The sequence below is a fragment of the Berghia stephanieae genome, chromosome 3, assembly GCF_034508935.2.
Source record: "Berghia stephanieae isolate SIO BIC M18660-M18661 chromosome 3, UCSD_Bste_1.3, whole genome shotgun sequence".
NCBI classification, from domain to species: domain Eukaryota; kingdom Metazoa; phylum Mollusca; class Gastropoda; order Nudibranchia; family Aeolidiidae; genus Berghia; species Berghia stephanieae.
Window position 1 is genome coordinate 16,825,115 of NC_088362.1, and position 12,230 is coordinate 16,837,344.

Genomic DNA, 12,230 nt, shown 5'->3' on the forward strand with positions numbered 1-12,230 from the left:
CCTAATGGCTTTTCAACAAAAGAGAGATGCCTAGTAGTAGTAGACAGCTTAGCATTGACACGCCTTTTCATTTCCATTTCACTTCACCTCTGAGTTGCTGCGCGTCATTCAATATCAATTATCGCACAAGAACTTTCGATCTTATTAGAGCTTTGCATTTTACTAAAAGATGTCTAAAAGAAAGCACTGTGCTTACACGTTGGAGTTTAAAATTAAAATACTATGTGAAGTCGATGAAAAAAAAGTTGATCAAGACAGAGTTATGTAAAAAACACGGCATCCCGAACTCAACTCTTTCAACAATTTTGAATTGAAAACGAAAACCCCCAAAAATATTTTTAAAACACACACAAAAAAAATTTTAAAATTAATGGTTACGAAGACGGCATTTAATCAACAACTCCATTTAACGGGAAACCCATGATACCATTAAATGAGCAAATTCCTTAAAAAGGTACTACGGTACCATTGAAAAACATTGCAAAACGGGAACTTGCTTCAAACCAAAATGTCTTTAAACCGAAATGGTTTAGAAGGTCCCCAAAATTTCGGTTTAAAGTAATTCTACTGTATATACCCATATTTGATTGGCTGTCTTGCTAAGACAAAATCTTTCCACCCAAACAATAATGAGGATCATATCATAGTATATTTTGTGTTGTAATGCAGTCTTAATTTTGAAAAATATAAAAATAAGTTGTGATGAAATTTAAAAAAAAACAAACAAATCATGGAAAGTTGGTAATTGCTGCTTTAAATAAATAACTTTCCATCAATATGTACTTTCTTATAAAATGACTAAAATAACAGTCTCAGCAATGAGCACAACAAATTATTTCTGTAACAGTAACAGACAATTAATCCTACCCCTACAGCAAGGTCAGTGAGAAAGAGTCAGATCTCAATACCAAATGCCATTACTTTTGTATAATTTTACTGACCACATTGAATCCAAGCTTCTTGAGAATGAGGATAGAAATAAAGGCTAACCCTGTATTGGTCTATCGGTAAATATACATCCCATTCCCATTCACACCAAATATACATCCCATTCCCATTCACACCAAATACAGCAGTTTCATGACCACTCGCATGTGTGAAGGGCATTTATTGAATGAACTGATTATCGTACAACAGATGAGCCATTATCAATCTGCATAAAATACAATACAAACACCGGTTTTGGGATCTATTATTATTTCATTGTCCGATAAGAACTCACTACACACATACACACTTACATACACCCACGATCACATAGTGGTTTTATAAAATCGGGGATTCTGAGGCACACCTGAATGATTTTTTTTTTTCTCACAAACCATAACGATAACCAGACATACATACACTGTAAAGATGCATTAGATTATCCTCTAATCAAAGATAGAGAGAGAGAGTGAGACAGTAAGTTGAAAATAAAAATAAAACACAACATATAATATTGCTAAATAAACATGGGAATTGTGTTTTTTCTTTATAATGTGAATAAATCAAAATATTGAAACAAAAATTCACAAAACTTGATGTGTATATTTAATGATGTATGATGTCACCTTTTTCTGATAATGACTGGGGAAAAAAAATTAAATTAAAACAAACCGAGAATATAAAGCATCCTGAAAGACATTTCAAATCACAGGTCCATATAAAGCTATTGTATATAGATTATCTCATAGAGGATGCATCGTAATTTTGAGATAAATAAGAAAGAGAACTAGTAAAGTTTCTAAATTTTAAAAAAAAAAATCCCTTTATTCATCCCACAGGGGAAATTTGTCTTTAGGTCTATTTCAAGGGAAAACTGGAATAACCCTACCCAGGCATCAGCTGCAGTGCATACCTACCTACTTGAAAACATTAAAAAATCAGTAACCAACCCCTTGATAAGGTCTCACTATAAATCAAAATCTACATAAGGTAATGTTCTACAAATTAAGTAAGCATGCAAAAAAACAAAACAAAAAAAAAACAAAAAAAACACACAATTTTTTTTTTTTTAATACAAAGTTTAAATAAATAAATTAAAATTGGAGGTATCAGTTATAGTCGAAGTCAAACTGTACACACCAGCCTCTCTATTCTTACCACACAACACACATTCACTAACTCTCTACGGCATACAAGAATATATTTTCATACCTATAATACTCAAGGATCTATATAACAATATATATATTGCAATTGCAATGCGAATGTTGCTATTTATGCGTGAAAAGAAGCAAAGCACGGTGAGGTTAAAATTAATATTTCATCTTACTTAACCCTATTCCTGCACTGTGTTTAACAACCCCAATTCCTGCACTGTCGGGTACAAATGTACCCCAGACCCTCACAAAAGAAAAAACCTTAATATAACAAAGACTGGCAAAGGTGTAAAGCTGTGAACTCCTTCCTAGGTAAGTGTAAGACAAAGGATGAATTCAACATAAAATCTCATCAGGAGAGTGAAATTACCTGATTGATTAATTTGCTATTTAATTGCAAGACCAGCTTTGGATAAACCAAACAAATGACAGTTGAAAATAATTATGGAAAAAAAAATAGTTTCTCCTAATGTTGACAGAAAAAGAGAAAAACTGTGTTTTCCATTTTCCTTATATTCTTACATAAGTGTCGAAAAGCCGTTTTAACTAATACAACTTTTAAATTAACCAAATTTTTTTTTAAGTTGAAGAAAGCACTTGCCACTCTCTGTTCCATTACCTTACCTCACTCAACCCTAACATCGACTATTTCCGTAGTTTACCCGAGTTACTTTAACCCCATGCCAATTTATTACATTTTTCTGAGACAAATTATAGGCGTAGTATCAAAGCTAATATTTTTAGTTTTTACATGTTAATGATAGTTGAATAAAACTATGTTTTTAGTTTTTACACGTTAAAGATAGTTGAAAAAAACTATCTATGTACATGCTTATTTTTAATACATTTTTTTTTTCTTCAAATTTTGAAAAGTAACAAAAATCTCTAGGATTGAGTGAGTTAACGTCTAGTCAGACAATACACGATATCTTTCAATCAGTCAGCCATACAAACACATGTATAAAGTCAACATTTAATTTACATCTCCCTTAACCATGAAAGAACTTGAGTCAAATGTGAAAGTTAAAAAAAAAAGAAAGAAAAGCCCCTAATCAGAGAATCCAAACACGGTATGTGTTAAAAGTAAGAATAATGAAAAAAAAAAGTATTTATGTCAAGTTAAAAGGACCAAAAGTCAGAAAATTCAAAATTACCGAACTTGAATATATTACAGATAAAAAGAAAAAAAACAAATACATACGTACCTAGGAATGTTTCAGGTGAAAACCCTTCTTTGACTTACAACAAAAACAACATAATATGATATAATTTTTTTTTTCTTGTTGTCCGCTGAAGAAGAGTTTGAACCCAAAACGTTCATTTTTATAAGCTACAACTTCGGGTAACTTAGTCCTTAAAATCAGAATGTGATTTATTGTTTCTGTCTTTTTGATAGTTGATGTGTATGTATTCTCATTGCTGCTTTTCAAAAATCATTATTGAATATGTTTGAGAATGAGAATGTCAGCAAATTTGTAAAATATCTGATAAACATCAAAATTTAAATGTTAAGCAGTAAAATTAGAGTCGATTTGAGCTTTTCAACAAGTCAAAATCAAAACTTTTTTCGTACCTTTACCAAGACATAGACACTTGTATCCACACCTATATCAATACACACACACACACACACACACACACACACACACACACACACACAAATAAACAGGCATACACCTACATGCACACACACACACACACACACAAATGAAAGGAAAAAAGAAACATTAAAATTCATAATTCATGGTAAATGTTCATGCTAGTAAACAGATCAATTTCCACATCTTTCAGCCAGCTTGACCGCCATCTGGTACAACATATCCCTTTGTACCAGTCCTAACTAGTGTCTTAGAGGGGTCACTTTGTCCGTGTTGTTGGCAGCCATGACCGTGTTGTGTTTCCACTCGTCTCTAAGCGTGTGCTCAAACAAGGCAGCCCTGTTTTGGTTGTCGACTCGTTTGACCCAATGCCGGTACATGCTAAAGGCACAGGTATCGATGGCTTTACGGACAAATTTGATGCTGTAAGGGTTGGTGCATAGGGTTTCCATGGATATAGGAGGCGGGTGTTTGTAAAACCTGGCCAGGCGTTTGTAGAACAATACACAGAATACACCAGCCTGAAAGAGAGAGAGAGAAGAGCATAAGAATAAGATGATGAAGCCATACATAAGGGCATGACAAAAAAAAGTTAACAAGTTCAAGTTTATTTGTATGGCTATGTGGTCTAGTAGTATGATACTCGCCTTCGAATCGAAAGGTCCTGAGTTTGAGTCCTACTCTGAGCAGCACATAGTTGAATCCTTGGAACAGGCTCTTTACTCACATTCTCTCACCGTACTTGGGTGTAGAATGAGTACTGAGTACCTGGCCAGTAACAGGGTTGTCTCTGTCATAGTAAATCATAATGTCCCCTAACAGGCGTCATGTCTCGTCCTAAATGTTGAGTGTTACTGTTGGCTAGGGATCCCTTGTAAAGCACTTTGAGCATATTTAGTGGATATTACGAATTTCTAAAGCTCATTTTTAATATTATTTTTTTATCTTCTTGTAACTTTTGCCAATGATGGCAACATACATGATAGAAAAAAAAAGGTAAATAAAACAAAAAAAAACAAGATGGTAATAATAGTGGTTTCCCACAATAAAAGGCTATGAATTTTATTGTTCATCATGTTGTGGAGTGCTTAAGAAAAAAATAACTTCTCAGGAATTTTTTTTATAACAAAAAGGTATGAGAATAAAATCATATTGGTAACATCCAATGAAATGCTTTTAAAAAAAAAAACAACAAAACAAACTTATTCATGTGTAAAATATTTTGTTTTGTTTTTTTTTTGAAGGGTTTTACGGCGCTTGCAACACATTTAGGTCATATCAGCACCAGTAAAAAGGAAGAAAATGGGATAGTAATATGTTCTAGAATCACAACTAAAGCACTTAAGAAAAGGAAAGACAAAGGGGAATTGGTTCAAATAGGAAACAGATGTAGATTCCAAGAGCACACTATCTTTGAGATGACATAAAATTCTCATCCAGACACAAGCACAGGTCCCCACTAAGAGGAACACACTCAAATGTTTCCAAATCATAAATAATATGTAAACAAAACATAATACAGAGCAAATCAGAGCGATGATTTAAAAGGAAAAAAAATCATCTCCCAAAACTAACTATACATTTGACTGTTTCCCTCTCAGTCAGGGTGCCGGCCAGGGTCAGGACAAAACCAAGTAATCTCATTCCAAGACAAAGACAGAAAGCAAGTTGGAAAAGAGATATAAGGGGATAGAAGACACAGTAAGTACATCCCTGCCCACTATGGGAAGTCAGGAACCCCACCCAGCATGTGTAAAAGAGAATAAATTGAAATCAAAAAGGGTCAGGACAAAACCAAGTAATCTCATTCCAAGACAAAGACAGAAAGCAAGTTGGAAAAGAGATATAAGGGGATAGAAGACACAGTAAGTACATCCCTGCCCACTATGGGAAGTCAGGAACCCCACCCAGCATGTGTAAAAGAGAATAAATTGAAATCAAATAGGGTTTCATAATCATACTAATATGCCTGTTTCAGTTGCAGTCTTTAACAAGCTCTCTAACAACTATCGTGAAAGACAACATTCTTTATTTCTGACCTGTATACAGTGCACTCTGGATACGTCGACGTTGCCTAAGTCGATTTTTACCCAAGTCGATTTTTTTTTCTTGGTCCCTCCCCCTTCTTCCTATATAACATTAGTAAAAAAAAAAAAAAAACTCCACATAAGTCGATGTCGCTTAAGTCGATGTTCATATCACTCATGACTACAAAAAAAAAATCACGAATAAACAAGTATTTCCTTTGGTTAAAAAAGCTACCAGTAAGAATTTTCAGTGGTTAAGAATATCCGTGAACGATTGGCGCACATCGATATGATGTAGGTGCTTTGCCTGACGTCCGTGTACAATGTACATGAGCAGTTTTGAATAACTTTAATTTCTCCATCTCAAATTTTACATTGTCGCAACTTCAAGTTCAAGATTTTTTTGGTTCTAATCCCAGGCCATCCTATTTAATGGCCCTCTTAATTAGTATCAATTTTATCAAGAGGAATTCAAGTCAAGTCTACAACTACAATGGCAAACCTATCGCGGAAAAGGAAGATTTGATGCATTTGGAAAGTTTGGTATGCGACAGAAAATCATCGCATAGGAAATTGGCATACCAGCTATTTCTGTCTCAACGATTTACAAGAAGCATGACCTTGACCTAGAGGCTCCTACCCTTCCGCTTTTCGCGGAATACTTTCACTTAATTGGTATACATTCCACATTCTCATCGAGAAAAAAATTTTTTTAAAATCTCTAGCGAAAAAAAAGTGAGCTCTGGCTATTTCGTCATCTCCTATGGTCAATCAACACACATTTTGTATGTCTGATTAGTCTCTTCAAAGTGTGTGCTGCTGATGTCGGATAATATTATATGTTTGGGAGGGGGGTTGACCGAAGTATTATTATTATTATTGTGACTCCAATTCGTGAGGTCAATGACCTTGGTAATATTATATGTTGGCTTCAATCGGTTATAATATTATTTGAGTACGGTCAGCTTCTTTCCCTATTTAATTTTAGCCCTGTGTCCGTGTGTGTGTGTGTGTGTGTGTGTGTGTGTGTGTGTGTGTGTGTGTGGGTACCGGCACGCGCGTTTGCTTGATTAGGTGTGTGTGTGTGGGGGGGGGGGGGGGGAGGGGGGTCCTGACAAGGTTAAATCCATCCATTCAATGCTTTGCTCTCAGACGGCCAGGACCTGGGTGTTCTCTATTATTATTTGACCCCATTCTTAGTCTTTACACAATCTGTACATTTTTACACATTTTTTATTTTTAATCATTTGAGTACTTTTGGATTGTCTATTACATTTTCTGTTGCAAAGTATGTCATAGTCAATAACAGTAAGTTGATTCCGCTTTTTTTTTAAATCTCAAATTCCGATTTTTATGTATTCTGATTCTTCTATGGGACTATTGGGGGTAGGAGCCTCTCATGACCACTACAGAGACCGCGCGATATGAAGGGACATACTTATTCTAGATTGGTTTGCTTTGTTCAAATGAGTTTTTGCTCATTTGGTTACACTCCGGTTAAGTTGATTTTCGGATAAGTCGATTTTTTTCTCGGTTCCCCTGGGCATCGTCTTATCCGGAGTCCACTGTATGTGCTTGGCTTTTCGAATTTATCTTCCCAGCTAAACAAGTTCCCACTTATGCTTATGTCTTATTTGAAGATGACAAGCTGTGATGACTTCTTTCCTTTGAAAATTGTGTAAATATATATATATATTTTGTACTGAGCATTGGATTTAAAACATTATCTTACATTGCATGTGGGGGTCCCGGATGCTCAGATGGTAGAGCACTTACTTCATTTACTTCAGACGCAAAGGGACTGAAATCGATCTTGGATGACGTCGACTTTTTTTCTGACACCCTGTCCACCCAGCAGTGATTGGATAGCTGGGTCTGTTAGACTAGCATCCTATCCAAAGGGTTGCAAGCAATTGCTATTGTCCGTTTCAAGCTATAGAACAGGGCTAAACTCCGGCTCCATGAGCTTAATGGCTCTGGACTAATTTTTACATGACATGTATAAGCTAAGTAATGAGAGGTAAATTCTACAAAATGATCAGTTCCTCCCCCCACCCCCCTTTCCACAAACACACAAAAAAAAAACCAACCCAAAAAACCGAACCCTTTCCATTCAAAATCACTTGTTGACCAAGACATTTTATAAAACAATTCCTCAGCAGCTATCTAAAATAATAATTGCTTACTCTGAATTTCCGACGAGCTCTAAACTTTGTCAGTTCTTGTACCTGTAAGCATAAGTTCAGGAAAGAAAAGTAGTGAATTATAAATTATATAACTAACAAAACCCTCTAAATATAAACAACTAAGAACAAAATATTAATTGCAAAGCTGTTGGAATAATCAAAATGAAGATTCGTTTATTTCGGGTTCATGTTGTTGCTTTTATCACAATTTTTTTGAAAATCGAGCAGCAACAAATAAGGATACCTTATGAAAACATGGTTGAGGATGTGACCAGATTTGATTCACACACCTATTTTTTTTATTAGGAATTATATCTCTGAAAAATACATTTTGAAAACATTACTCCAATAGATTTGGAAGTGAATTGGTAATTAGCCAAATACGATGGTAAATATTGCTTGAGTTTCAGCACAAAGAAGACACAAGCTGGATGAAATGGCAGTTGGTTCTATATCATATAGTTTCGTATCGTAACATTTAAGAGCCAATAGGTTTTTTAAAACCCTTAAATGCTTTCTGTAACTTTCATGTATAGATAACATTTTGTACAGTCAATTTGATAATATTTTCGGTACATATTGCTGTTTCAAATGATTATTAAATTTAAATAAGTGTCATAGTCAAGATTCGTAGTATAATTTTCCTATCAAAATTCATTTGATTTGTCCACTTCTATAAAATTGAAAGTTTCAATTAATTAATTTACAAATTGAAAACAATGTCAAGGCTCATTATTCATTGCATCAAATTTCAGTTTAAATTTTTTGCATATGCCACCTATTTATTTACCCATTTATTAAATAACTCGCAAACACTTTAGCTAACTAAATAAAACATTCTGTATCATAAAAATAAATCATTTTGTCTGTATAACATCATTATTAAGTCCTTTCACATTTTTATTCTACAGCACAAAAACTTATTTCGTATTATTGATCAAGCTATGAAAAATTATAAAAGAATATTATGAATATTCTTTAAATCTGATTTATCATTGCCAGTAATGATTTAAATTCTCGGTCAACACACATTAAATTGTCAGCTAAAGGCCTAATATTATGAAACTAACCTGATAAAAAACCAAATTGAAATTGGAAGAGGATATTGTGATTTACTAATTCAAACTATCATAGCCGAGTAAACCGGATGTCTAAAATTGATTATAAATCAAAGAGCTCAGATATACAGAGGAATCCGCATAAAGTCAATACTCTTAAAGTCAACTTCTGCTTTAAGTCAACACCTCTGGTTGGTCCCTAATGTATTGTTCTTATCTAAGTTTGTTTTACTGATAATAAATAAAGTCAACTTCTGCTTTAAGTCAACAACTCTTGTTGTTCCCAAATGTACTGTTCTTTATCTAAGTTTGTTTTATTGATAATAAATAAAGCCAATTTCTGCTTTAAGTCAACAACTCTTGTTGTTCCCAAATGTATTGTTCTTTATCTAAGTTTGTTTTATTGATAATAAATTAAGTCAACTTTTCTCAAAGTCAATTAATTTTTCTGGTCTGGCAGTGTTGGCTTATCAGGATTCCACTGTATGACATTTCAACATTTTTGCTCTTTGGGAACCGCAATAGTGTACATGAAATAAGCTCAAACCAAACCTTATACAGACCTGCCAACCCTTCACATTCCAAAAGTGGAATCAGGACGCCGAAAAATAGGAATTTGAGACAAAAAATAGGAATTTCACCTCTTTCCCCCCCCCCCCCCCCCCCTTCTTTCTTAGCATTATCATCACTTTTGTAAATCTGAATTTTAGAGACAATGGTAGAATATTACAAAATGGAAGAGTGAAAATAGAAATGATTCTACCAAAAGCGGAAGGATTGGCAGGTAGGCTTATATTTTAGGCAATAAATTCAATCGTCAGTCTCCAATTCACTATTGATATGATAACTTAATAGAGATGCTTAACAGATCATGCACATCTCACATCACATATCAATTACAAATTACATGATCATTCTCATTATAATTATATACAAAAAAAAAAGAAGTGCTACTATGCGATTTTCATTAGGGTCCCTGAAATATTACATTGTTACATCCAACCAAAAATCGCATAGTGGCACTATTTTTACGTTTAATGAGAACTATCATGTGATATTTAAGTAATACGTGATGAGTGATACATATGATGTGCTACTGAGGCAATGGATCACAATTATCTTTATTCCTTTGCAAAAATGAAAGGAAGAACATTTTTTTAAAATCCCTACAAAAAGAAGGAAAAGACAATCATTAAAGACAAACAATGAAACAAAAAAAAAAACAAAAAAAAAACAATAAAACATTTCTTGAAAATTTAAGGAAAACAGAATATAACAAAACATTTTTTTTTTAAACGAAATTTTTTTGGAAAACCCTGTGAAATTTGACAAGGTCACTCAACTTAAACTGTACAATCTTGTTAATTTGGTTAGTAACTTCAAAGCCAAATCTTTTCACTAACTTGGCAGTTTACTATGATATGATTAATTTGATAGTCTACCCTTATCCGTTGATAAACTAACTGTTGCAACGAAAAGAGACTTCACTGTATCTATTTTCCAAACGTTTTAATTCATGACTTTATTTGTGATTGACTTGATTAACTTTGTGACCTTATTTCATTTCAAAAAGCAAAACTTCCATTACAATATAGAGCAGCACTAAATGACATCTATAAAAACAATTCTGAACAGAAAGATAAAAATAAATCTCAACTTGGATTCTGAAAGAATTTTTTAAAAAAAAAAAAGAAAGAAAGAAAGAAAAAGAACGGCAATCAGAAATGCTGAGAAAACGCATGAACTGAAATAACCAAGACCTGCAGGAAAAAGGCTGAAGTTCTTATCATGACTTTGACTTTGCGGAACATAATCTCTTCCTTAAAACAAATGAAGAAAAATAATAAATAATAATTAATAATAATAATAATATAATAATAATAATAAATAATATAATAATAAAATAATAAATAATGAATAATAATAATAATTTAATATTAATAATGATATAATATAATAATAATATAATAATAAAATAATAATATAATAATATAAAATAATAATAATAATAATAATAATAATAATAATAATAATAATAATTAGTGATGATGATGATGATGATGGTGAATGAATGAATTCAAAATAATTGATCCTTATTTACTTAAAAATATGTGACCATATTATTGTTTCAGTTTTAGACCATAACCAGGTAACCTTAATATAGATCTCGGCTGCTTACCATCTGGACATTTCATCAATTCCATTCTAGCTCTATATGAGGTCATTAGAGGAACTTCAACATTGTTCTTTGCAGAGAACCAACTGAGCTGACTTGCTCTGACCTCATTAAAGTTTCTTAATTATTTATATTCTCTTTCATATCAGGAAGGCTACCAGCCAAGCAACAACTTGAGTCAAGACTCAAACCCATGAATAGAGAACCATTTCAAGCATGTTGAGAGGAATCAATTATATATCCTATTCCATAACGTCTTTTATTTTTAAAGTTAAAAGTCCCAATTGAGGGCCCTGATAGCTCAGTTGGTTGAGATACTAGCTTCACACACAAAGGGACCTGGATCGATCCCGTGGGGTGAAGTCGAGAATTGTTACTGATCCCCCTGTCCACCCAGCAGTTTTTAATAATTATTTATTTTATTTAACAATGACTATCATTGTTTACATTACGATGACTGTCCGAGAGGAGTGGTTATCTAAGTGTCTATTATAGGATCTTCAGTTTTGTTATTACTCTCAGTTGTTCATTACAATGAATGCTAAAACACATCTATCAGCTGATTTTGTGCTCTGCACTTCTATAAAGCTTTTAAATTAATTTTTTTCTCTCTCATAGAGATCAAGAAGAATGCTAGACCACAGACTGCTCTACAATAAATTATTTTTTTCTCTCTCATATCAGGAAGGCTGACAAGCAACAATTTATAATAATCAAGTCAAAACTCAAACCCATTCACAGATGGCTATTTCAAGCATGTTGAGAGGAATTAATTATAAATCCTATTCCATAGAGTTTTATTTTACAATCTAAAGTCCCAACCCGGGGTCCCGATAGCTCAGTGGTAGAGCACTTGTTTCACAAGCAAAGAGACTCAGATCTACCAAATTCCTTCAAATGGCCACTGTTAAATTTAATAATTACCTGATTGAAATGATGATAGAAAACAAAAACAAAAAAGCCCCCAAAATTTCATAAAGTTGTGTGTTTTAGCATATAAATGATGGCTTACACCAAAGGAATTAATTACACATTCAAGATGCATGCTCTAAAAAGTAAAGAGCAAAGGCTCAAAAGACTCTTAGTTTTAACCATCTTGCA

The 12,230-nt window shown here is 33.2% G+C and overlaps 1 protein-coding gene across 11 annotated transcripts in view; it reads right to left on the minus strand.

Moving 5' to 3' along the window:
• Nucleotides 1-2,780: 2,780 nt before the first annotated feature.
• Nucleotides 2,781-12,230, minus strand: part of LOC144967242 (phosphorylase b kinase gamma catalytic chain, skeletal muscle/heart isoform-like) — a 78,494-nt gene continuing 69,044 nt past the window's right edge. For all 11 annotated transcript variants that reach the window (XM_078904217.1, XM_078904216.1, XM_078904214.1 and 8 more), the window contains exons 12-13: nucleotides 7,896-7,937; nucleotides 2,781-4,203 (exon numbers count right to left, since the gene is read on the minus strand). In XM_078904217.1, coding sequence (XP_078760343.1) covers nucleotides 3,925-4,203; nucleotides 7,896-7,937 — 321 coding nt within the window. In that variant the 3' untranslated portion in view covers nucleotides 2,781-3,924. The remainder of the gene's footprint in view (nucleotides 4,204-7,895; nucleotides 7,938-12,230) is intronic.